This window comes from Bubalus kerabau, chromosome 1, assembly GCF_029407905.1.
Source record: "Bubalus kerabau isolate K-KA32 ecotype Philippines breed swamp buffalo chromosome 1, PCC_UOA_SB_1v2, whole genome shotgun sequence".
NCBI lineage: Eukaryota > Metazoa > Chordata > Mammalia > Artiodactyla > Bovidae > Bubalus > Bubalus kerabau.
In genome coordinates this window covers 240,207,258-240,234,783 of record NC_073624.1, presented here as the reverse complement: position 1 = coordinate 240,234,783, position 27,526 = coordinate 240,207,258, and the positions used below count along the sequence as shown (strand labels likewise).

At 39.2% G+C, this 27,526-nt stretch overlaps 1 protein-coding gene across 6 annotated transcripts in view; it reads left to right on the top strand.

Moving 5' to 3' along the window:
* Nucleotides 1–253: 253 nt before the first annotated feature.
* Nucleotides 254–27,526, top strand: part of RNF145 (ring finger protein 145) — a 64,360-nt gene continuing 37,087 nt past the window's right edge. The window contains exons 1-4 of one of the 6 annotated variants that reach the window (XM_055561054.1): nt 254–390; nt 2,310–2,336; nt 6,480–6,687; nt 16,687–16,795. In XM_055561054.1, coding sequence (XP_055417029.1) covers nt 6,504–6,687; nt 16,687–16,795 — 293 coding nt within the window. In that variant the 5' untranslated portion in view covers nt 254–390; nt 2,310–2,336; nt 6,480–6,503. Of the gene's footprint in view, nt 391–1,607; nt 1,894–2,309; nt 2,337–6,479; nt 6,688–11,255; nt 11,463–16,686; nt 16,796–27,526 lie in introns of those variants that run through there. The other 5 variants (XM_055561061.1, XM_055561063.1, XM_055561058.1 and 2 more) reach the window with 5 other exon arrangements.

Below are 27,526 nucleotides of genomic sequence, written 5' to 3'. Positions count from 1 at the left end.
AGGGCCGCGCCGCGCTGGCAGCGCCGCGCGCAGGCGCAGAGCACTGAAGCCGGGTTGCTGCGGCCGCAGAGCGCCGGGGGCGGGAGGAGTGAACGAAGAAGGCCATGGCTGCCGCCGGCTGCTAAGGAGCTCGGCCCGCGAGCGCCTGCCGCCGCGGACGATGGTGACCGCACGGGTTGGGCTGCTGCCGCCTCCGCTGCCGCCGCCTCCCGAGACGCAGCATCCAAGGCCCGGCGCGGAGAAGCCGCCGCTGTGAGCCGCGCGGTCCCGGCCCCTGCTGCCGCCGCCCGAGAAGAGCGGGAGGGCAGGCGAGCGAGAGAGCCGGGGAGTTGCGGAGCCCTTCAGTCCGCCCACGGCGCCTCCCCGTGGGGAGGGAGGCCGCAGCCTGAGGTGAACGAGCCGTCCGCCTGGGTCGGCCCCTTCTTCTCCCGGCGCCCTCGCCCGCATCCTGCATCCTCTCTTCTCCCCCTCCCCCGTCCCTCTTCACTCCCTTCCTCCATCCCGTCGCCCGCTCCTTCCTCTTCTCCCCCTTCGCCCCTTTCCCCGTTCGCCTCCTTCCTCTTCTCCCATCCTCGTCTCCACTTCACCCGCAGCGCCCCCTCCTTCCCAGCCGCCAGCCCCTCCCTCGGCCCTCCTGGCCCCCGCTTCGGCTCTCTTCCGGCTCTGTCCTCCCTTCCCGGGGCCCCGCTTAGAGCCCCCTCTCCCAACTCCTGGGCTCTGCCCGGCCCCTCTCCAACCCCACCCTCCTGGAGAGAGCCCTCGTCTCCCCAGCATTCCTAAGATGCCCTTGCTCTGAGCGCTGCCCCATCGCCTCCCGGGACCCCATTTAGGGCCTTTTCCAAGCCCCTTCTGAGCTGCCCCTTTTCCAGCTGCTCCTTTCCAGCTCCTTTCCTCCAGTTCCCACTTCCAACTTAGGTCTTTTGCGTCTTTGTCCACTTGGCGCACGAGGTTCCCTCCCTCTCTTATTTCACCCTACTATTCTTTGCTTTACGCAGCCCCAAACTCAGCTTACCCCCTTTCATTCGGTTTGAGGTGGTTTTGGGGTGCAGAAAGGCCTGCCAAGTCATTCTTCAAAAGGGACCCATTTCCACTGTATCATGTCTGTCAGCCCTTTTTTACAGTATGAGCGGTCCTCATCCTTTCCTTTTTGTTCCCATCGCTGCTACTCTCGTTTGCCAGGCCTTCTGCAACCCTCTCCACTTTTGCTTTTCTCAACGAAGGATCCCAAGACCCTTGCCCGCCCTTTGGGAATAGATCCCCTTTCTGTTCAGGGATGAAGAACTTCGCCCGCGTCTTCCTTCAGAATCTTTTTGGTGCGTGGCGCGGCGGAGCCAGCATCCTTAGCCAGAGGGGAGGGGAGCTCCCTGGCACGGGCCTCTTTCCTGGCAGAGTTTTTGTGGACGTAATCCCCTAGCTCCGCGGCGGCAGCGGCCCCGCTTGCTTTGCAGCGAGCTGGGCTGGGGTTACTATAGTTCAAACGCGGCTGAGATCAGCAGGCGTGGGGGGCGGGGGAGGCGGTGCGGGGAAAGAGGAAGGGGGCTCTGCTGTGAGAAGGCATCAAAGATTAATGGATGGCTTTGCATCGCAGTCTGCAGTAAACAGGAAACTAGTTTGAAAGGAAAGGAGAGAGACTGTGTGTCTTTTTATTTTTTAAAATACGGACTGAGCAGTTCTGGTGAATCTTGAATCTTGCCCAAAGGATGAGCTGTCGGTGCTGCAGTCGTGACCCAGGCTGAGCGCCCAATGGCAGAGATAGCAGTTTTCTATTTCCTCTGTCTGGCTGCTTAAGTTGAAAGATGGCCCTTGTATTCAGAGTGGATCTGAGAGTGGATGTTTGCCGATTTGGAGATGACCAGAAACCACAGAATCGCTAGTAGTTTACGTGGAAATAAGGTACATACACAAAGTTAGCTAGCAATGAGTGGGAGTGGGAAGGATCAGCTATATTTAAAACGTGTGCCAAAGCTTATGTAAGAAGTGCGTTCTTCTCCCCGGTATCTGAGTTTTTGGCTGAGTTTACTTATGATTTTAGGCTTTAGCTCTGCCCTCAACATTTTCAGGGCTTACCATCCTAACATCCGGACAGCCAGAAAATGTCTTTCTTATTAAGATTGGCTTTAGCTGATGGTAGAATTTCCTCCCCCTACAAATTGGATTGAACAGAGAAAGGAGACTGATGATGAATAATAGTTTTTTGTTTTTCTCCTTATGCTGAGGAGGAAAGGTGTAAAAACTTTCGGAGTTATCTAATATTGTACTGAATAATTTTAAATCGGGTTATAAGGCGTTCTTATTTTTGTTTTTTCTAGGAGATGTGAATTCTCTTCCCTTTTTGGGTAAGAACATTTTCATTTCTTATTTTTTAGCATAATTCTTCAGCTGATGAGAAGAGCTCTGATGTTAAAAACTTACATTTTTCATGTTGTTGAATGATTTGTTTGATTTCTTCATATTCAAAACTAAAATGTAGTATTTTCTGAGAAGTGTAGAATGAGGTCCCTAGTGTATCCTAAACCACAAAAGTGAATGATGAATTGTGCAGCGTTATGCTGGTACAGGACATTCTTGTGTTCCTAGGTAGCAATTTGCTGCTTCCAAGCCTAGGAATGTCATTTAATGAAATCCTGTGGTCCTGTTTTTGGTTAGCTTTTGTTAAGCCTTTCTTTTTCTGTTACTGGAAAGGGATGGATTTTTTTTTTATAAAGCTGTTTCACTGTGTAAAGCATCTTTGAATCACATTTAGTTTTCATTACTTTCAGAGACAATTTGTTGGAATGTTACTTTCTCAGTTCTTTCCACATTTCAAGGAGGAAATTTAAAAATCATGCACAGAAGGCAAAATGTACATAACTGAACAAGGCAGGGAGTATCTTATATATTTGGCTTTAGAGAGTGTTAAGCCTTTGAGTTTTCTTTGCCTTCAGCTCTTCTGTTTATTTTTGAGGGTTAGTTGATACTGTTTGGTTTTAGGAGAATTTTGAGCTTCCTCTGACTTAGAATATGTTCCCTAGCTCTGTTTAACAAATCTTAGAAAAAGATAAATTAGGCTTGAACCAAACATTGTCTCTTTACCCCAGGAGAGAAGGCTTCATTTTTATTTATTTCATGTTTTTAATTTAGTCTTTTAGCAGATGTGAGTGATTTGGCACATGTGAGTAATTTCAGGTTTCAGCAAATAAAATATATTTCAACATTTTGTTTAGCTGTTAGTTTAGTGTGTGGAGCTCGAGTGTAGTGTATGGTATTTGTTTGTAATGGTCACACCCTATCATGTGGCATTTCTATGAAGAATGGTCCACAATGGTTCCCCCCCCCCCCCCCCGCCTTTTTCTTTCCATAACTCTTGTTGGTAGCATTTTAGATTCAGCTTTCTACGTATTAAATTTGTTTCCTCCACGTCCCTATACATGGCCAGCTTGCCAATGACTTACTGAAATGTCACTCACATACAGAAATAAATGAAACATTTAGTAAGCAATATATTTGTTGTTAAAGGGGATATTTCATTCCATTCAGGCAGTAGAGTTTAGGTGTCTGTCTTGGATGTTCTTCTGTTATCAGTAGGTTTAGGGACCCGATTTTCTTTTTATTCTTGTTCCATTTGTCTTCTGTTCTTGTCCCGTTTGTGTTCTGTTCTTGTCTGTTTGTGAAGTAGTGGTAATTTAAGGGGAAGCATGTACCATTCTGCTAATGGCCTTCTTTTGTAATAGAGATACGGTCCTTTGTAAGAATTAGGGAGTTTTTTCCCTTAGCATTTTGGATCTTGATTTCTGACGTAGGATTGGTTATTTTGTGCTGTTTTTTTTTTCTTTACCCCTTTAAGAGCTACAATAAATAGTGAAACTGGGCACACTTAAAAACAAGAAAACATTTAAAACATACGAAGGCTCTAAGTCAGATGAATATGGACCACAAATATTAACTCAGTAATTGTCCCCTTTTTTGTTACTTACAAAAGCAGTATTGATTCATATTGGAATATAGAATATGGAAAGGTAGTTACTCTTCCATTACTGAATAAAGCCTGTCAGTGATATTTTTGTCTTGGTACATACCATGGTAATTTTCACACGTGACTGGTGGTTTGTGAGAAAAAAAAAAATCTATCATTTGTGCACTTTGAAATGAACTCCCAAGAGTGCACTGAGTTACCAGGTTGACCACCACAGTAAGTAGTTACTTCCTGTGTATTTCCTTAAGTTATCTAGATAGCTTAGGCACATTATATTACACTTTTCCTAGTAATATATGGGTATACTGAAACATTTGTCAAACAGAAAAAGATAGAGGGGAATAAAAATCACCCCAGGGCCACTGTTGAAAGGATGTTAATGTGAATATTTCCTAGAATTTTTGTTTTTCTTAATAATATCATGAGCTTTGAGAAATGTAGGCTCCTAAATGCCTAAAGTATAATTTGTAATAAACGTTGATTTGAGATTTTATTTTTCAGTGCTTTTTTTTCCCCCCTTAGGACACAGCTATTTGGTTATGCTTCTCTGACAATATTCCGTTAAAAAAATTTTTTTTCTTGAAGTAGAGTTGATTTATAATATGTTAGTTTCAGGTGTATAGCACAGTGAATCAGTTATACATACATATATGTAAATTCATTCTTTTTTTAGATTTTTTTCCCCATATAGGCTGTTAGAGAATATTGAGAATATAGAGTGCCCTGCGCTGTGCAGTAAGTCCATATTAGTTATCTGTTTTATATGTAGCAGTGTGTCAACCCCAGTCTCCCAGTTTATCCCTCCCCTCCATTTCTTTTTTTTTTTTTTTTTTTTTAAATTTTATTTTATTTTTAAACTTTACATAACTGTATTAGATTTGCCAAATATCAAAATGAATCCACCACAGGTATAATCCCCTCCATTTCTTACGTACGAAAATTATTAAAGCAGTCTTGTTCCTTTAAAGTAATCAGAATTACAGTATTTATTTATAAAAAAGTTAATTTTGCATTATTGGTAGGACATACATAACATTTGAGTAGTGGGAATGATATATAATAAATCAGTTTAGTGATGGGAAAACTTGTATCAATGGTGTGCCAAACTGAGCAGCATTTCCCCCCCAACTATCTGAGCTAGGAAGCTATGAAAATTAGAGGGTGAAATGGAAATACTGACAAATATTTAACCATACCATAGCAATCTGTCACTATAATTTTCTTTGGAAATAAATGTTTTCATTTGTCCTGTAATGTCTGAAATTACTGCCAAAGCTAGAAGTGTATTTTGCTTTCTCAGCAAAGTTCTTAAAAGGATATTGTCAGAGCCAACAATCTAGAATTATCATTACTCCTAAAATTATCCTTTACCACTTTACTTCTGTCTTTTTTTCTGTAATTCCTTGGATTAATTTGCAGCTCTATCATATAAAGCAGTATTACACTGAGTTGTCCTTTATATAGTAGATTGTCTGGCAGATCGTTCGTTTCCTTCCTTCCTTTTTTTTTAAAGCCCCCTATTCACCACTGCTAATCAACAGCTAAGCAAAGACAGAGGCTGCAGACTCACCATGTCTGACTTCCATGTGCCCGCATGTCTGTGTGTCACAGCTAAGAATTTGATGAGCTTTTTCCTACCTTGAAAGCAGATGGTGGGAATTTCAGACTAAGAGGTTTTTTTCCTTCAAGATTTATTTATTTATTTATTGGGCTCTGTTGGGTCTTGGTTGCTGTGTGCACGATTTCTCTAGTTGCAGTGCATAGGCTTCTCACTGTGGCGGCTTCTCTTGTTGCAGAGCACAGGCTCTAGAGTGCATGGGCTTAGTTGCCCCATGGCATGTGGGATCTTCCTGGACCAGGGATCGAACTGATGTCCCCTGCATTGCAAGGTGGACTCTCAACCACTAGACCACCAGGGAAGCCCTAAAAGTTTAATTTTAATGATACAAAGAAACAGGATTGCAAATCATGTTGCCTTTACCTATATCTTGAGTTCTCTGCATTGTATCTGTATCATGTAAATTGTTTACTTCAGTTTTGATTTTAAGTAATAAGAAACAGGATAGACTGTGAGATGCTGTATACTCAATGTGCAGTTATTATATTTTTATTAAATAACTTAGGCTTTTTCATGTAATAACTTTAAAATTTGCTCTTTATTAAAAAAGCTACATAACTCTCAAGGAATTTTATAGGAGTGAATTTTCCTTCTCAAGATAATTGGACAAAAGCTACAGTATTCTTATAGGCTGTTTTGTTAAGTGCCTAGATTTGGAATTAGAAGCTTTGTAAAAAACAAATTTTGAGGCCCAAACATTTCCTCAGAGCGTTAAAGTTAAGCAGACCCGAGAGTCCATGTGAAAACATAATAGAAAGCTTATTTCCTAAATATCTGGAAGTAGTAGATACATCTAAGGAGCTTTTTACATTACAACATAGTTTTTGTGGTATATGATGCATTAGACTCATAAAAGGATATCTAAAAGCTATTTGAGGTGACTTACTCTTTTATATGTATCTCCTGAAGTTTAGGTCTGCTCCAAGAAAAAACATGGCTGCAAAGGAGAAACTGGAGGCAGTGTTAAATGTGGCCCTGCGGGTGCCAAGCATCATGCTGTTGGATGTCCTGTACAGATGGGATGTCAGCTCCTTCTTTCAGCAGATCCAAAGAAGTAGCCTCAATAACAACCCTCTTTTCCAGTACAAGTATTTGGCTCTCAATATGCATTATGTAGGTAAGTGTCTACATCCTGTTTCCTGAGCTTTTAGTGAGTATTCTGATCTATGTCTTTGTATACTCTTTAATTTGGGTAAAATCATGTCCTTTTACATTGAAGTGACAGTGATACAGTCGTTGATAAATGTTTATGAATCGTGTTTATAGTCTTAATTTGTTTCACAATTGCATATAAATTATTAGGGGTAGAGGAAAATAGACAGAGTTGGATTTATTTTGCTGTGAAATATATTTTGATGAACCCTGGAAAGCAGAAGAAAACATTTTTTTTTTTTTTTAATTTATTTTTTGCTTCTGGTTTATTAGATGTAATTGACGTGTATAAAAGAAAACATGTATTAGATTTTAATACGTAGAGTTAAATAATGGGAAATAACGTTTCCAGACATTTGCTGTGCTGTGCTCATTCATGTCCAACTCATTTGGTGACTCCATGGACTGTAGCCTGCCACGTTTCTCTGTCCATGGAATTTTCCAGGCAGGAATACTGGACTGGGTTGCCATTTCCTACTCCAGGGGATCTTCCCGACCCAGGGATCAAACCTGTGTCTCTTGCGTCTCCTGCATTGGCAGTGGATTCTTTACCGCTGCGCCACCTGGGAAGCCCTTTCCAGACATTTGGCCTGTTAAAACTTGTCATTAATTTGGGTTTTGGTAGTAATTCAGAATGTAAGGGTTTTTTTAGATTATTTATTTATTTATTTTTGCTTACGCTGTGTCTTCATTGCTGCATTCAGACTTTGTCTAGTTGCACTGAGCAGTGGCTTCTCTGGTTGGGGGCCACAGGCTCTAGGCGCAGAGGCTTCAGTAGTTGTGGCTTGTAGGCTTTAGAGCTTGGGCTCAGTAGTCGTGGCTCATGAGCTTAATTGCTCCTCAGTATGTAGAATCTTCCCAGACCAGGGATTGAACCTGTGTCTCCTGCTTTGGCAGCCGGATTCTTATCCATTGTAGTACCAGGGAAGTCCAGAAAGTAAGCAATATTCTTTATTCTTCCAAAACATTAATATCATTTGAAGGTATAGTATTCATTTCAGTTAAATGAAATGTGGAAAATTATAATATTTTTTAAAAATGCTTGAAATATATAGTTGATACAGTTTTTTTTGAATCAGTGGTAGAAGTAATGTGAAGAGATTTAAGAAATTAAAGTCAAGATATACAGGCAGGGGACTTCCCTGGAGGTCCAGTTGTTAAAGATACTGTACTTCCACTGCAGAGGGCATGGGTTTGATCCCTGGTCAGGGAAGATCCCACATGCTGTGGAGTATGGCCAAAAATAAAAAAATTAGGAAGCAGATAAAGTCCATCTAGAATAAAAGTCATGATTCTTAATTTTTAGGTTAATTTTTATTTTATATGTAATAATAATGATAGTATAATTTCATTTAATATCAGTAACTCAAGATGTGGCTTGAATGATGTGCTGCAGTGGTTTTATTAATATTTTGTTGTTAGAATTGCCTATCAACAAGTATATCTTTTTTAAAATTTGAAGATTATCTTTTATAAAATTGTTAAGGGTTGTCCTGTATCTGAGATTTATTTTTTATTTATAAAAGAACTTTCTAGGTTTCAAAGCTTAGCCCTGAGAACCCCTTATAGGTCTGAGAGATTTAAGCCGTTGTGGGAAGGAGTATGGTACAGTAGAAAAGACTGCACTAGAGACAGAACATCTGAGTACAGTAGACTTATCTCTCTCAGTTGGCACTACCTTGGAAAGCCTCTGAAATGAGAAGGTTCTTTTATGCTGCAAAATACTAATTCTCAGCCCTTTAAGGGGTTAACCTGTTAAAGGTTTGTGTGTTAGTTTATGGAAAATAATTCCAGTCTATTGTAGAAGAACAATTGGGTACTTGGTTTAGATATTTCACTTAATCCAGCAAAAGTAGTTTGTTCTGTGGTCTTAAAAATGTACTTATCACGTATATTATTTCTGAATATATGGAAGTATTTATTATAAAAAGAGCTATCTAATAGAAACATTCATTTTAGAAGTTGTATGGGTTCTTGTACAGTTGCAGTTTGTACTCTCTGGCTTTGGGAACTCAACTGAGCCTTCTTAAATGCACTCATTATATGCTGTGGTAGAGTAAGCTCAGTGATTGCGCAAGTAGATATTTTCAGCTTGAACAGATTTTTGGTTACAGTAACCTCTGTGTCAGAGCATTATGTAGTGTTTATGTAATGTTCCAATTTACAGAATTTCACCCTTAAATGGATTTTAGAAATTGTAATTTATGTTCAGAAACCAAAAAGCATAAAAAGTATACAGTGAAAAGTGCCTTCCTCCTGTCTCTGTTCCTCATCTACTGAGTTCTCACTTTGAGTCTCAACAGGTAGCTGTTTTTATTTTCTTGTGCATAATTCTGGCGGAGAAGGCAATGGCAGCCCACTCCAGTACTCTTGCCTGGAAAATCCCATGGATGGAGGAGCCTGGTAGGCTGCAGTCCATGGGGTCGCTAGGAGTCAGACACAACTGAGCTACTTCACTTTCACTTTTCACTTTCATGCATTGGAGGAGGAAATGGCAACCCACTCCAATATTCTTGCCTGGAGAATCCCAGGGACAGGGGAGCCTTGGTGGGCTGACGTCTATGGGGTCGCACAGAGTCTGACACGACTGAAGCGACTTAGCAGCAGCAGCAGCAGCATAATTCTGGAGATATTTTATGTATGTGTAAGTAAAGATAAAGATATATTGATATATAAATGATAAAAATATAAATATCTTTCCTCTTTTTTAGTACAGATGATAACATAGTACATTACTCTTTTGAACCTTTTGTTTGTTTTAACTTAATGATGTATCATAGAGCCATGTTATTTTTAGATATTCACTGTTTTTTCATGCTGACACATTCTGATCTGCCATTCTGATCTGTTGAGGCCTCACTTTCTTCCCCAGCCCTCCAGTTCTGTTTCGTAGGGGCATAGTACTCTTGTATGACTGTACTGTGATTTAGTGCATGAATTACTTCAGTGGAGGACATTTTAGATAGCTTCTGTCTTCTACTGTTTCATTCACTGTGGTACTAAACAGTTTTGTATAGCTTTCATTTCAACAGGTGCAAAGATAGCCATGGGATGAGTTATTAGAAGTGATTCTGCTGGGTTAAAGAGTATACATACATTGGGACTATTGACTGATACTGCTCTCTATAGACTATTTTGTACCTACAAGCAGTTGTTGACGCTTCCTGAAATCCACATCCTTATCAAACAGTATTATCCAACTTTAATATCTGGCTGCTTAGTGGGTTTCTCTGATGGTTCAGCAGGTAAAGAGTCCGCCTGCAATGCAGGAGGCACAGGAGATATGGATTTCATTCCTGGGTTGGGAAGAGATCCCCTGGATGAGGAAAGTGGCAACCCACCCCAGTATTCTTGCCTGAAAAGTCCCATGGACAAAGGAGCCTGGCGGGCTACAGTCCAAAGGGTTGCAGAGTCGGACATAACTGAACTAGTAAATATGCCATAGCATGTAGGTGAAAAATGCTGATTTTAAAATGTAGTTTTAATTTGTGTTTCTCTTATGAATGAGATTGAATTTATTCATGTGTTTAAAAAATTGGTAGTTTCCTCCTTTGAGAGTTGTCAGTACTTGTCCCTTGCTCACTTTTCTATGGGACTGTTAGCCTTTTCTTACTAGTTGGTGGGGTTTGATATATGTTAGGGAAATAAGCCCTGTGTGATGAGTTGGAATTTTTTCCAATTTCAGTTCTCTTGATTTTGCTAAAGATATTTTTGGCACACAAAATTTGTTTTTAATGTGATTGAATTTATAATTTTTTCTTTCATATATCTTTAGGATTTTTAATTAAGAAAGCCTTCTCTGTTCTTAAGTTTATAAAGATGTATGTCATGTTTTATTGCATTCTTTTGGTTGTTTGATTTTTGCATTTAAATCTTTGCTGCATTTAGAATTTATCTGCATTTACAGGGTGTCTTATTCCATTTCTGAACTTTTTTTCTATTCATTTCTTATTATTGAGGATTTAGATTTTATTTTACTATCTGATAGAGTTAGTCTCTTTTTCTTTATTTCCCTCTCTGAGTTTTTTTTGGTTGTTGTTAGTTTTCTACATGAACTTCCCAGTTATTTAATCTTCCCAACACAGCCCTGTTGACCTGTTTGCTGGGATTGCTTATTATTAAAAGTTAAGTTAGTGTGAAGAGAGAGCTTACGGGTGCTAACTCTTTAGGAAAAAACACAAGAGACTTAACTATGTTCATGATTTCTTTTGCGTCCTTCTGATGGAGTGTTTTAAAGTTTTATTTATGTAGCCCTTAGACTTATTTTTCAGTTCATTCCTAAGTTTTTTGTTTTTTTTTTTTTAACTGTTGTGAGTTTTTTTCTCCTTTATATCCTCTGTTATTAAGAGCTTAAAAATCAAGGTGGGGAGTGTTAATAATTGTGTTAATGGAATATAATTGTACCTTTGAAATTAGAAGCTTTCCAGTGCGGGTCCTGTCTGAGGACAGCAGAGAGAGTAACTCTCCAGATGTTAATTAGAGAACTGTTTGCAGGGTGTAGGGTATATAAAGGAGAAAAGAAATAATATTGAAAAGGAATAATAGGGCCATTTGTGAAAAGCCCTGAATGCAAATGTTAGATATTGTGCTTAACTTGATAGATAGTGGTGGGTCGGTAAGGATTTAGAGCAGGTGAGCTGCATCTTAAGATTGGTTAGGCAGTGTTGAATAGGATAGGATAGTGGATTGGGGAGGGGAGAAACCGGAGGATAGAAGGCCATTTGGGATTTTTGGCAACAGGTAATGAGATCCAGAGCTAGCATGGGCTTGTAGCAGTTGCAAAGAAAAGAGTGGATATGAGAATAGTTCTGTTTTAACTATGATCACTAAAATTATTAGTGACCCAGAAGGTAAAACTCAAACTTCATTTGTATCCCTGTTTTGCACACCTTTCCATGTTTGTGAAACTGTTAACCACGATCTCCTTCTTAAAAATCTTTCTGAATTCTTCTAGATTATTAATCATTCCTTCTGAGTCTTTTGCTGTATCTTTGGACTCCTTCTTTAGTGTTGATATTCCTAGGATTTGTGTTTAATTTTCGTATTTTGTTGTTGGGGTGGTTTCACATAGTTTTGGCTACAAATCTCTATCTCCACTTTTCCTGCTTTTGACCACTTTAGTCTCCATTATTGTTCCTCCTCTTTGATCGCATGGTTTCCAGTTCATACCTCCACCATGGTACTTACTGTACTACATTCTAAGGGTCCATAAGCCTAGCTATCTTCCCAACTAGATAGTTAGCTCCCTTAAGGTAGGAATGGTGTTGTCTATTATCTCAGTATTATCAGTACCTAACTAGTGCCTGGTGATGAATAAATGATTTCTAACTATCATTAGCTATCTCAACCTAAATATTTTACAAGCACCTCAACTTATCACTTATCTCATCACCTTTACTTAACCTCAAGCCTCTGCCCCCTTATGTATTTCCTGTCTTAGTAGCAAAGCCATCATTCAGTTACGCACGCTGGAGACATCAGAACCATCTTCACTTCCTTTTTCTCAACCATTCACCAGTAGATTACCATTAAGACCTATTTAAGTCTATATCTCATAAATGACCCTGCCAAGTTCATATCCAAAGCTACTATTTTATTCCATGTCCTCATTTTTTTTTTCTCCACCACTAAAATAACCCTTTAAATAGCAGAAATTCTTGTATTTCATTACGAAGGTTCACCAATGTTATTTTAAGCAGATCATTATTTTTAAATGCTGCTAGTCTTGCTTTTTTAATTACAAATTACTGTTGAGTTAGCTTTATCATGGGGGTGGCAGAGGATGAGATGGTTAGATGGCATCACTGACTCAATGGACATGAGTTTGAGTAAACTCCTAGAGATAATGACGGACAGGGAAGCCTGGCATGGTGCAGTTCATGGGATTGCAAAGTCAGACACGACTTAGCAACTGAACAACAAGAAAGCTTCATCATTATCAATTTAGTTTGTTTTGGTTGGTTCAGTTAATCCTATAGTCTGAGTAATGATGCATATTTGCATCAGCAGTAGTTTTGTATTTTTCAACTAATTAGATGATGTATACAGTTGACCCTTGAACTCTGTAGGACCCTTGAACTCTGTAGGTTTGGAAGGCTGACTGTAAAGTTATACTCAGGTTTTATACCATGAGGAGAGCTTGGTGCTCCTGATCCCTGCATTGTTTGAGGATCAACTGTTTATTGTAGTTCAGATGATTTAGTCATACAGCTCTTAATACAGCAGCATAAGTATTCATAATCTTCTTGTGCAATATATTTGATCACAGTTATTTTTTCACTGGAATGTGAAAATGGGGATATAGGTGACCATAGGGTTTTTGTTACCATTTTGTTTTTTGTTTTCTTACCTCATCTATATGTTTTTCATTTTCTTACCTCACCTATATGGTATTTAAAGGATCTGAGAACATAAGCCCAGGCTAAACTCCTTAATTATTGTTGTTGTTCAGTCACCCAGTCATGTCCGACACTCTGCGACCCCGTGGACTGCAGCACACCAGGCCTCCCTGTCCCTCACCATCTCCTGGAGTTTGCCCAAGTTCATGTTCATTGCATCGTGATGCCGTCCAGCCATCTCATCCTAAGTTAGTTAGAGTTAGTCACTCAGTCGTGTCTGACTCTTTGTGACCCCATGGAGTGTAGCCTGCCAGGTTCCTCTATCCATGGAATTCTACAGGCAGAAATACTGGAATGGGTAGTCATACCCTTCTCCAGGGGAATCTTCCCGACCCAGAAACTGAACCCGGGTCTCCTGCACTGTAGGTGGTTTCTTACTGTCTGAGCCACCAGCTCTATCAGCAGCAGCATCTCCCAGTACCCACCTAATACTCTTTCTACTTACACCAAAATCTAGTCTGGTCTACAGTTTCCTGTCTCCTGAAAATTTCCTTTGTACTTCTGTGGCTGTCAGACCTGCTGTTGCTGGTCTCTGAGAATGTTTCCCCTTTCTCTTAGCCTGGTAAAGATCCATTTACCCTTTGAGGTCCAGGTCAAACAATCACCTAACCATAGCCCTTTTAATTTTTATGAAACTACCAAGGATGTATCACACTTTTGTCCTTGTTTGGTTTTCCACGAGACTGATTTCTTTATTTTTTCTTCTTGAATTTTCCATGGCCACGAGTGCATCTGGATCATACTTTACACATACTAATGTTGATTGATTGCATGACTGAATAATTGAAAGAATGAAATGAATATGTTCAGTCTAGAGAATTTGGCAGCTGATTTTATGAGATACACAGGAGAACGGAAAGATAAGGATATCTGGAAAGGAAAATGATAGTTTATTAAACGTCAGAAAATCTAAGGAAACGTTTCATGCAATAAGTAGACTGATTAGAAAATCCTTCAGCCACAAACAGTGAAAATGCTTGCTAAATATAATAAACATCCTTTTAAATACTTCTTAAGTCCTATGAGAAAGAGATTAACAGAATTAATTGGAAGAAATTATTTTACAAAATGAAAAGCAAATAGAAATATGTATCTCTGGCTTCCCTTGGATGGTTCTTAAAGTTAGGATGTGTGGAAAATATGTAGTGCCTAACACAGTTCCTGTTTCTTAAACTTTAAGCATTATTGATTCAGCGTGAGGGACACATTAGATGCTAAGAAGGGATGTCTGTGCCCTAGTGAAGACTCATTCATGAGAGGACAATAAGCCAGGGCCAGATTTTTGCAAGATGTTTAATGTTACACTGAGAGGTTAAAGTGTTAGTCGTTCAGTTGTGTCTAACTCTTTGTGACGCTATGGACTATAGCTCGTCAGGCTCCTCTCTCCATGGAATTCTCCAGGCAAGAATGCTGGAGTGGGTAGCTATTCCCTTCTCCAGCGGATCTTCCTGACCCAGGGATTGAACCTGGTCTCCTGCATTGCAGGCAGATTCTTTCAAACTTGTGAAAGTTTTAGAGCGGGAGTTGTCTAAAAGAAAGTGATGGTTTTGGGAATATTACCCTGGTAACAAAGCATAGGATGGATGAGGAGGGGAAGAGACTGAAAGATAAATATCAGTCAGCATATATTATTGTATTACAGAAAGGGTTAGGTAGGGGCATAGGGACTGCAAAGGAGGGGTAACAGATGAGAGACTCAGTGGGACCGGGTGATCACAGGTGGCGCAGGTTTGAGTCAGAGTGAATGGAAGGGGAGGTGAGCCAGCCTGTTGAGGGAGGAGGATGGGAGCTCAGTTTGTACTCCTATATGGGAACGTTTAAGTGGACTTTACCTCAGACATCATGAGCTATAATTGTCTACTTAGAATAGGAAATGATTAAGGTTTTTATGCTTATGTAGTAGGTTCTCAGAACTACTGTTGTATCATCTAGAATGGTATATTTGAAGCAGGAAAATAGATTCTTTGAGTTAGATACTTATATAAAGAGTAGAAGTTATTCAGAAACTAAATTTTCTATGTTCACTTGAGAAGGGTGAAAAGAAAATAGAGGGGAGGATTATTTAGAGGGTAAATGGAAGTATATGTCACAAAGCCAAAGAATAATAGATCTGAGGGTGGTTGTTGCTTTGGGTGCTGGGGCAAGGATTTAAATAGGAGTCTTAGATTTGACTTAAATTTGAGTCTTAGACTTGACTCCTATTTAGTAGGTAATTGTTAACTTCCAAGTTTCTTTAGAGAAAGCAAACGGGTTTTTAGAGGATCTAAGATTGTAAAGGGTAAAGAGGGAATAATAGACAGAAATTAGAGACTTTGGTACAGATAGTTTATAACATTTGTCATTGTAATGAAAGAAAGGTGGTAGGAAAAGGAGAAATGAGTGTGGTGACGAGTTTTTCTTTACGACTGGGGAAAAGAGCCCTGCACGTTCTTTGAGAAATGAGGATGGTGTCAGAGGAATGATTGAAGACATAGAAGATAGAGGGTCTTTCAGAGTTGGAGAAATAAGATCTGAGTCACACCGGAGGTGCAGGGGTAGAGGGACAGTAAGACCCCCTGTTCTTCCTCTGGGACTAGAGAATGAGGCAGTTGGTTTAGAAGAAACAAGGAGACAAGGAAAGGTAGTTGATGAGGAGAATCCTATTGTACTTTTGTGTGATATATTCAGTTTTAAAGTAGAGAAACCTACAAAGGAAGTGAAAAATGCTTTATATTTTCCATAGAAAAATCCAAGTGGTTTTACTATGCTAAGCTTGCTTTGGTAGCGAAGTAAAAAACCTCAAAGTTGTTGAAACCTAATGAAGATCGTGGCATCTGGTCCCATCACTTCATGGGAAATAGATGGGGAAACAGTGTCAGACTTTATTTTTTGGGGCTCCAAAAGTCACTGCAGATGGTGCCTGCAGCCATGAAATTAAAAGACGCTTACTCCTTGGAAGGAAAGTTATGACCAACCTAGATAGCATATTCAAAAGCAGAGACATTACTTTGCCAACAAAGGTTCGTCTAGTCAAGGCTATGGTTTTTCCAGTAGTCGTGTATGGATGTGAGAGTTGGACTGTGAAGAAAGCTGAGCGCCGAAGAATTGAAGCTTTTGAACTGTGGTGTTGGAGAAGACTCTTGAGAGTCCCTTGGACTGCAAGGAGATCCAGCCAGTCCATTCTAAAGGAGATCAGTCCTGGGTGTTCATTGGAAGGAATGATGCTAAAGCTGAAACTCCAGTACTTTGGCCACCTCATGCGAAGAGTTGACTCATTGGAAAAGACTCTGATGTTGGGAGGGATTGGGGGCAGGAGGAGAAGGGGACGACAGAGGATGAGATGGCTGGATTGCATCACTGACTTGATGGACGTGGGTTTGAGTGAACTCCAGGTGTTGGTGATGGACAGGGAGGCCTGGCATGCTGCAATTCATGGGGTCGCAAAGAGTTGGACACGACTGAGCGACTGAACTGAACTGAACTGAATTGGAAAGTAATTTACTTCAAGCTCTTTTTATTAGTGTAATTAACTGGAAGACTAAATTAGAATAGAATTTTATTTATATCTCTCTTCACTTCTACTACAGGTTATATCTTGAGTGTTGTGCTACTAACCTTGCCCAGGCAGCATCTGGTTCAGCTTTATCTATATTTTTTGACGGCCCTGCTCCTCTATGCTGGACATCAAATCTCCAGGTAAGAAGGTGACCCATTTTTGAAATGTATGACTGAATTTAAAGTTTTTCTTTACCAGTAAAATACTTTTCATGAACACTGTTAGGAAGCTGAAGCTTTGATAGGTATCCCAAACATTTTTTTTTAAATTGATACTTGTTTTCTAAATAAATATCATACAGGATTAGTAGCTGGGGTTGTGTCTCAAATTTTATTTCTGCTTTTACAACTGGTCTTACTGTGAAATGGACCATAAGAGTATGTTTACAAAAATACCCATGAGCTTTTCTATATAACCTGAGAAAAGAAATTTCCAAAGACAGGCTGCAGGAACTATAGCAATTATGGATTTCATTGCTTTCACTATTTTAGGAAGTTACTTTATGATGCATGAAAATCAGTGTAAGGTGCGACCTTGTATATAGTCGATGATTGATATAAATTATTTCATGAGGTTAATTGTATAGGTCAGAACGTCTGTTTGTCTTTGTCTGCTTGTCCTAAATTTGAAGACTGGTCTGACAAAAGAATATGAGCTTCCAATCTTGAAACAATAATAATAAATTACAAGTATACCAAAAGCCCATACCATAAATGTAGTGGGGTATAATAAATTTTGTGGGTATAATATTTCTTTTGTTTTGATTGAAATGTATAACTGTAACAAAATGTACTCCCAGTTATAAGAAGAGTGGCAATTACTTTACATATATAACAGGATGTAATTTTCTAGAGGTTTGAAACACAGATTTTGGTGTAGGCTTGAAATTTAATCTTAGAAATAGCATTTTTATATTACTAGCATTGATTGGTTGACTTTTTAAAAACCTTTTTTCCCCCATGATTATAAAATTACACTCATCGCTGTAGGCAGTTTATACAGAAAATTTAAAGGCAGTAGCCATCACCTGAAATTATATCACCATGTGACAAACCTGTTAGAATTCTGTTATTTTCTTCCAGTTTTTTAATAACCTCCAGTTTTCACCACTTCAGCGGATACAAAAGAGTGAAAATAGTATACTAACAGTCACCGACTCTTGGTCCCTTTTGTTCATGCAAGACCTCCATCTTCCTTCTCTTGAAGGCCCTAGAAACTCAGTCTTCTCACCTCCTTCTCCTGTTCACATCTGGTTGATGCCCTGCTCAAAATGGTACTTGGAGCTGGGGAGGTCTGCTGCTATCCTTGCCCAGGGAATGTCCTTGGATGTCAGAATTTCAAAATACAGAGCTGCAAGAGTGGTGCTGCATTTCTGTAATTGTCTCAGTGTTTCAGATCCAGCTCTTCACTCTAAAGTGGAGACGCTTACTTTTCTGATTTTGTATCACGCAAATATTGTCCCTGTGTACTTAGCCTCCTTCACAGGAACAACTTAAGCCTTTTCCCTTAGCATCTTTCTCCATTGAACCTAGACTAGAAGTCCAAGAGCCAGTATTAACTCACACAAAAGGGTCGGTGCTTCCCATTATGGGAAGGACCATTCCACTAGCCCCAAACCGTGACAGAATTTATTCCTATGGTCTTACCTAGACACTTCTGAATCTCAGCTCAAGCTTAAAGTGAAGACACTTCCCTATCTTCATTTATACATTTTTAAAGAAAAATGATATGTATGCGATATAATGCAGTAGTTAAAGTGTAGGCTCCTGAGTTACCACTTCAGTGTATAAATAAGTTCCTGGGCAGCTAAGAATGCCATTTGGAAAAGTGGATGGGAATTGGATAGATTCAAATCCTCTGTTTCTTATTTACTGCTCTGTAACTTTAGTGTCATTTATCAGAAAGATTCATCTCAGTTTCTTCACCTGTAAAATGCTAATAGTATTTTAAGGAGCTGTTATAAGGATTTATTATCATTAAGCATGTTAAACTCTTAGCACAGTTTCTGACATGTTGTAAGGGCTCAGTGGATTTTAACTGACTCTATTATGTCTCATTTTTATTATGCAGTAATGTTTTGTAAGTATTTTCCTGTGTTGTTAATCTTTAAAAAATGTTTTTTTCATGGCAGAGTATTCCATGCTGTAGCTGTGTTAACGATAGCTTTTTAGAGTTGATAGGATTTTGATGATCAGTCAAAGAAATCTCAAAGTTGAAGGCAGAGCTATTAAAATTAATTTTAGTTGTTATTATAATTCTGGGTGAAAAAGCAATGAACCTGCTCTTTCCCTTTATGGTTTTTTGGTTTCTGTGTGGTTGAGTGATGGCCGAAACCATGTAGCTGTATTTTCATCTGCGGTATCATCATCCAGGCTTTTCTAGAGAGGTCATAATTCTATCATGTAGGGATAAAGGGGACCCTGCAGTGTCAGAGATAAAGAAAAGCCTTTTTCCAACCATTCTTCTTGAGCAATTTTGACTTACTACTTTTAGTTTATGGGAATATTTTTAACCAGTGTTTGAAGTTTATTTTCATGATCAGAACGTTTATATCTATTTTAAACAGTAAAAAGAATTGTAACAAAATTTTACAGTGTACAAAAACATTTCATATTTTTTTATGTTATTTTGATCCTTACTATAATCCTTTGAGATTTACAGGTGAAAGAACTGAAATGTGCAAACAGCTAGGAGGGGATGATCGCAGACTTTAACTTGAATCCAAGTTTTCTGATTTTTAGTTCAATTTTCTGGAGAGGGCATGGTTAATGGAAAGAAAATTAGTTTTAGAATTTGTAGGATATGAAATAGTTTCCCTACTTAGGAAATATGTTACCATGTCAAGTTATTTCTTTGAAACTATAAAGTAAGACAGTGCCTATCTGATGGAGTTGGTTTTGATATTAAACTAACAAATTTCAAGTTGTGGCATATTTTAGTGTTTTTCTTCATAGTGTAATTTACACTATATGGTACTATCTCAAAAATGTTAGCAAAGATGTGTTAATTCTTGAATCATTAATAAAATGTCAGTTTAATAAATATTGAGTCTTGGCCAATCTCATAGAATCTTAAGGCTGAATTTTTTAGTTTTAAAAAGCTTAATAGTTCATATTTCATGTGGCAGCTTCATAAACAAGTATCTTTAAAGAAAACAACTTTATTAAGATATAATTCACATACCTATTTAAAGTATATAGCTCAGTGGTTTTGAATACATTCACAGAACTGTGTAAAGAAAGCATCACCACCATTGGTTTTAGAGCATTTTCATAACTCCAGAAAGAAGCTCTGTGCCCATCAGCAGTCACTCCCAATGTCCTACCAGCCCCTCTCTGCAGCTGTAGGCATGTCAGTATGTTTTCTATCTTTATGGGTTGGCCCATTCTGGACATTTCATGTACATTGAATTGTACATATGTGGTCCTTTATGCCTAACTTCTTTCACTTAGCATGTTTTCAAGGCTCATCCATGCTGTAGTGTGTATCAGGACTTCATTTTTCTGTCCAAATCATATTTTGTTGTATGACATTTTGTTTATCCATTCATTCATTGATGGACATTTGAATTGTTTCTGCCTTGTTGCCTGTTAGAATAACACTGTGAACATTCGTGGTTTTTTGTGGACATACTATAGGGAGGAGTGCTGCTTATACATTGGATTGGGATTGCTGGATCATATAGTATGTTTAAACTTTTGAGGAACTACTAGACTGCTTTCTAAGTGGCTGCCCTATTATATTTCTGCCAGCAGGGTGTGAGGGTTCCAGTCTCTCCACACCCTTGCTGACACTTGGTGATCTCGGTCGTTTTCAGTGTAGCCATCATAGTAAGTGTGGAGTGGGATTTCATTGTGGTTTTGATTTGCATTTCACTGATGGCTAATGATGTTGAGCATGTTTCATATGTTCATTAACCCTTTGTGAATTTTCCTCGGAGAGATGTTTATTCAGGTTCTTTACCCATTATTTGATTGGTTGTCTTTTTTTAAAAAAATTGAGTTGTAGGAATTCTTTATGTATTCTAGGTAGAAGTCCCTTATCACTTACATGATTTACAGATATTTTCCATATCACTCTAGTCTAGATATATCAAAGCAGAGTATAGTATGGTCCTGAGAAGGAAAGTCAATACTTGCATATTTTAAATAACTCATTTGATACTTCAAAAATTGGCTGTAGAAAAAGACATTTGCAAATATTAATTCCTTAAACAGAAAAGTTCATACTCTTGAAAAGCCGGGTCTCTCTTTTCCTTAATTCATGTACAGGCATACCTTGTTTTGTTAGGCTTCCCTTTGTTGTGATTTGCAGATACTGCGTTTTTTACAAATTGAAGGTTTGTGGCAACCTTGTATCAACCAAATCCATCCTGTCATGTTTCTAACAGGGCTTACTCACTTCCTGTCCTGGTCAGGTTTTGGAAATTCTTGCAATATTTCAAACTTTTTTCATTATTATTGTATTTGTTATGGTGATCTACGATCAGTGATCTTTGATGTTACTATTGTCATTATTTTTGGGGCATCACAAACTGCACCTATATAACATGGCAAACTTAACAAAGGCTGTGTGTGTACTAACTGCTGCACTGACTGGCTGTCCCACATCGCCCTCCTGCTCCTTGGGTCTCCCTATTCCCTGAGACACACTAATATTGAAATTAGACCAGTTAATAACCCTATGGGAAGTGTTCAAGTGAAGAGTCATGTCTCTCGTTTTAAATCAAAAGCTAGAAATGATTTAACTTGAGATTGGCTAAGTGTAAGGCCACTTGTGCCAAACACTTAGCCCAGTTGTGAGTATGATGGAAAAGTTCTTGAAGGAAGTTAAAGTACTACTTCAGTGAACACAAGAATGATAAGAAAGCTGAACAGCTTTATTGCTGATGTGGAGAAACTTTTAGTGATCTGGATAGAAGATCAAACCAGCTACAACATTCCCTTAAACCAGGGCCAGAGCAAGGTCCTAACTCTTTTTAATTCCATGAAGGCTGAGAGAGGTGAGGAAGCTGCCTAAGAGAAGTTTGAAGCTAGCAGAGGTTGTTTCGTGAGCTTTAAGGAAAGACGCCGTCTTCATCACATAAAAGTACAAGGTACAGCAGAACGTGCTGATGTAGAAGCTGCAGCAAGCAAGTTATCTAGATGATCTAGCTAAGATCATTAATGAAGGTGGCTACACTAAAGAATTGATGCTTTTGAACTGTGGTGTTGGAGAAGACTCTTGAGAGTCCTTTGGACAGCAAGGACATCCAATCAGTCCATCCTAAAGCAAATCAGTCCTAAATATTCATTGGAAGGACTGATGCTGAAGCTGAAACTCCAATACTTTGGCCACCTGATGGGAGGAAATGACTCATTTGAAAAGACCCTGATGCTGGGAATGATTGAAGGTGGGAGGAGAAGGGGATGGCAGAGGATGAGATGGTTGGATGGCATCACCGACTCAATGGACATGAGCTTGAGTAAGCTCCGGGAGTTGGTGATGGACAGGGAAGCCTGATGTGCTGCAGTCCATGGGGTCACAAAGAGTCGGACACGACTAGCAACTGAACTGAACACTAAAGAGCAGATTTCCAGTATAGACAAAACAGTGTTCTGTTGGCAGAAAATGGACTTTGTACCTAGAGAGGAGAAGTCAGTGCCGGGCTTCAAAGCTTCAAAGGACAGGCTGACTCTGTTTGGGGCTAATGCACCTGGTGACTTGTTGAAGCCAATGCTCTAGCCATTATGAAAATCCTAAGACCTTAAGATTTATGCTAAGATCTACTCTACCTGTGTGCTGTAAATGGAACAACAAAACCTGGATGACACCATAACTGTTTACAACATGGTTTGTTGAATATTTTAAGCTCAATGTTGAGACCTACTTCTCAGGAAAAATGATTTCTTTCAAAATATTACTGCTCATTGACAATGCATTTGGTTGCCCAAGAGCTCTGTCAGTTTTCATTCCAATCCCCAAAAAAGGCAATGCCAAAGAATGCTCAAACTACCACACAATTGCACTCATCTCACACTCTAGTAAAGTAATGCTCAAAATTCTCCAGGCCAGGCTTCAGCAATATGTGAACCGTGAACTTCCTGATGTTCAAGCTGATTTTAGAAAAGGCAGAGGAACCCGAGATCAAATTGCCAACATCTGCTGGATCATGGAAAAAGCAAGAGAGTTCCAGAAAAACATCTATTTCTGCTTTATTGACTATGTCAAAGCCTTTGACTGTGTGGATCACAATCAACTGTGGAAAATTCTGAAAGAGATGGGAATACCAGACCACCTGATCTGCCTCTTGAGAAATTTGTAGGCAGGTCAGGAAGCAACAGTTAGAACTGGACATGGAACAACAGACTGGTTCCAAATAGGAAAAGGAGTACGTCAAGGCTATATATTGTCACCCTGCTTATTTAACTTCTATGCAGAGTACATCATGAGAAACACTGGACTGGAAGAAATACAAGCTGGAATCAAGATTGCCGGGAGAAATATCAATAACCTCAGATATGCAGATGACACCACCCTTATGGCAGAAAGTGAAGAGGAACTCAAAAGCCTCTTGATGAAAGTGAAAGTGGAGAGTGAAAAAGTTGGCTTAAAGCTCAACATTCAGAAAACAAAGATCATGGCATCCAGATCCATCACTTCATGGGAAATAGATGGGGAAACAGTGGAAACAGTGTCAGACTTTATTTTTCTGGGCTCCCAAATCACTGCAGATGGTGACTGCAGCCATGAAATTAAAAGACACTTACTCCTTGGAAGGCAAGTTATGACCAACCTAGATAGCATATTCAAAAGCAGAGACATTACTTTGCCAACAAAGGTTCGTCTAGTCAAGGCTATGGTTTTTCCTGTGGTCATGTATGGATGTGAGAGTTGGACTGTGAAGAAGGCTGAGCACCGAAGAATTGATGCTTTTGAACTGTGGTGTTGGAGAAGACTCTTGAGAGTCCCTTGGACTGCAAGGAGATCCAACCAGTCCATTCTGAAGGAGATCAGCCCTGGGATTTCTTTGGAAGGAATGATGCTAAAGCTGAAACTCCAGTACTTTGGCCACCTCATGCGAAGAGTTGACTCATTGGAAAAGACTCTGATGCTGGGAGGGATTGAGGGCAAGAGGAGAAGGGGACGACAGAGAATGAGATGGCTGGATGGCATCACTGACTCGATGGACGTGAGTCTCAGTGAACTCCTGGAGTTGGTGATGGACAGGGAGGCCTGGTGTGCTGTGATTCATGGGATCGCAAAGAGTCGGACACGACTGAGCGACTGATTTTATATATATATATATATATGTATGTATAACTGATTCACTTTGCTGTACAGCAGAAGCTAATATAACACTGTAAAATAACTACATTCTAATAAAAATTAATAAAAGACAAAATGGATGTATCTTTCACTTCAGAAAAATTAAACTTTAGAACATTCCATGGGCTCAGTTAGTATAAAATTTAATATTACTGTTCAAATTGAACTCATTAGAATTTGATAAATGTCAGGTTCTTTAATTCTTAAAATTCTAAGCTATGCTTCTCATTTTGAGTGGTGTAAGGCAGGGGTCCCCAGCTTCCGGGCTGTGGACCGGCGCCTCCTGTCAGATCAGTGGCAGTGTTAGATTAGAAATACAGTGCACAATAAATGTAATGTGCTTGAATCATCCTGAAATCGTCACCCTGCCCCTGGTCCGTGGGAAAAATTGTCTTCCATAAAATCAGTCTCTGGTGTCAAAAAGGTTGGGGACTGCTTTCTAAGGAATATATTTTCCAGTACCAATCCTATTTTAAAATTGAGACTCGCCAGCACTACTGTGGAAAAAGAGAAACTTTACAAACTGATATGATTCCTGTGAGGATGTTTTGATGGTTTACCTCCACAGTTAAGTGTTTTTTTCCTAAAACTTTTAAAAAACTTCATTATTTTTAAATTCCTTGTTTTATTCTTAGGTTTATGAACCAGTGCATCAATTTTGTATGTGTATGACTTTAAGAACCTGTTGGATTCAAACAATAAAACTGATTTCAAATGTAAAACTTTCCCAGAAGTTACTTATATGTCTCATACAGATAACTAGCCCTCCATTTTAGGAAAGCTTGTGTCGTTCAAAGGTACAGATGAGGGTTTCTTTGTATTGGACCTGTTAGCATGTTGGGCTGGGTTACTTGTTGTGAGGCAGTCGTGTGCATTACAGGATGTTGTCAATACTGTGTCTCTGCTCACAGATTGCAGAGCACCCCTTGCCCACAATTGTAAAACCAGAAACTATCCCTAATTGCCAAATGTTATAACCTGGGGAATAAAATTTTTCCAGCTGACAACTACTGCTGTTAGATAACAGAACTGAAAAGTGAAGGTTTTCACTATACATTTAACTTTTACTTTTGAAAGGAATACAATTGACCCATTTCAATGTGTGATATGTTTTCTTCTTTTGGACATTATCAGATCCAGGCACTAAATATTTAGCAGGTATTCAGAAGGTGAAGAAAGAAGCAGGGTGGCCTTGTAGCAGAGAAGATTTAAATACTAAAGCCCTGGGGAAATGAATTCTTAAATTGCTATTCAGTGCTTAGGGTGTGATAGGTACTCAGATGGCAGTGTTTGAACATCTCAGGGTAATTCCTTGGCCATCCATTGATTAAGTGAGTAGTGCCTTTTGTTTGCACACATTGCGAAAGATAACTTGGAGGGCTCACCGCTTTGTTCTGTGTACACATAGATTAGGTTTCTTTGGAATTATTATTGTTTGGAAGCTTTAAGTGGCCAGAATGTGCAGATTGTTCTCAGTTGTCCAGCGACCCAGCCAGGTTGCTTAAGAGACTTAGAAAGAAAGATTTTGATCTGCTGATGAATTGATAAGCTTGTAGGTTTTGTTGTTGTTATTTGTTTTTTATAACTCTTATGCTTCTATTTATCGCAGAAGCTTTTCCACTTGTAAGCCGTCCTTGGGGCTCTTGGTATACATCTTGCTGCTGCTGCTGCTGCTACTGCTGCTAAGTCGCTTCAGTTGTGTCCGACTCTGTTACACATTACTTATTCCCCAAAACAGTTGTGACCACAAGAAAGAAGGCTACCATGGGGAATGTAGAGAAGTGGGTTTTCAAAGTGTTCAGTTTATTGGTGCTCTGTGTTAATTGTCAGCATTGCATAAATTGTATAAGTGAAAAAAGTGGTTTAAGAAGGGGAAGATATTATTCAGTTACAAGTAGAAAACAGTAATTCTTGCTTCTGACCAACTTAATACATTCTGTTCTTTAAATTTTTAAATTGGAAAATTCTAATTCTACTTTTGAACTTCTCGTTTGATTCAGTCTTAAAATTTTTAGGTTTAAAATTCTGTTAAAAATCTGAATTTCATGACTCTTGCCTCAGACTAAATTTTGGCCTAAAGTGACTCATGGAATTTTGGATAATTCCTTCTCTGAATCCTTCTTCTTTAGGCTTACCATTGTGTTTTTTAATGTTGTAAGTGACCCACTCTGTTGAGACTGAGTAATAACCAAGAGTTTTCATTGCCAGCATGAGATGTTCTGAAGTTGTATATAACTTAGATGTAGAGATCTTTGTTAATGTTTTGTTTTTGATTTTTGTTTTATTTCTTCTTCCAGTTTTTTGTAATAATAGTTTGGGAGACAGTGCCCAGATTCTTCTCTCAGAAGAGACAGCTCAGTAGTGGCTGCTTGGCAAGACCAGTTTAGTCCCCACCAAAGTCACAGCGCTGGTTCTGGCAAGCCAAGCTCAGCTGTCCCCAAGAGGGACTGCGGGCTTTCTGGTCCTGGCTGTCTTTATTGAAGTGGGGCTTATTGATGAGTCAGCCAAACAGAGAGATTCTGAAGGCTGTCTTTGAGAGAGGGGATCTAAGCAAAGGAGAGAGGATCTAAGGTGCCTAGGGAAGATGTTAATTTCTGGGGTAGGACGATTGCACAGGTCGGGCAGTCCTTGAGGGAGATTGAAGCATTGAGAGAGCTATTCAAGAGGGTAAAGTGGGAGAGCAAGTAGGGAGGGAACTGCTTAACATCAGGGTGTTGTTGTTGTGGCCTAAAGGTGGTGATTATTCTGAAATGTAGACATCCCTTGTAGTGCTTCCCTGGTGGCTCAGCAGTAAAGAACTCGCCTGCCAATGCAGGAGACACAGATTCCATCCCTGGATTGGGAAGATCCCCTAAAGAAGGAAATGGCAACCCACTCCAGTATTGTTGCCTGGGAATCCTTGGACAGAGAAGCCTGGCGGGCTCCAGTCCATGGGGTCACAAGAGTCAGACACAGTTTAGTGACTGAGCACGAGCATGAGACGGTCCCTAGGGTTCCCTAATCTAAACAGATCACAGAGTAGTGAAACATGGAAAAAGAGAAAGAACCAAAAAGAAAATCATATAAAAAATTAGAAAGTTGAGAGGAGACTTAGAAAACACCAGAACGACCAAAGGAATATAGAGTAGGTTAAAAGAAAAGGAAACTGTTGCATTAAACCCGTTATAATAATCTTATGAAATAGAATGAGAGATAAAAAGCAAGCTAAACAGAAAGTATAAATCTAGAAGTGAGGATAATAAAAGATAATTTTTTAATAAACAGGGCTGTGACTATAAAACTTAAATTTTAAAAAATCATGACAACGTTTTGTATTTTTTTCTTCCAGCATTTGTCACAATTGTAATTAAATAATCGTTAGGTTAAGTGTTACGTATATCTGCTTTCCTGGCTTGTGTGCTTCATCTTCACAACAACTGTGTTTTTCTTGTCTACTACAGCTTTTTCAAGGCCTGCCAGTGTGCTAGCAATACAGGTATACAGCAGATTCCTTTTGAGTTAAAATAAAAAAGTGTAAAAAATGTTAATTTGCCTTAGAAGTTTTGTTATGTGAAATTAGAATT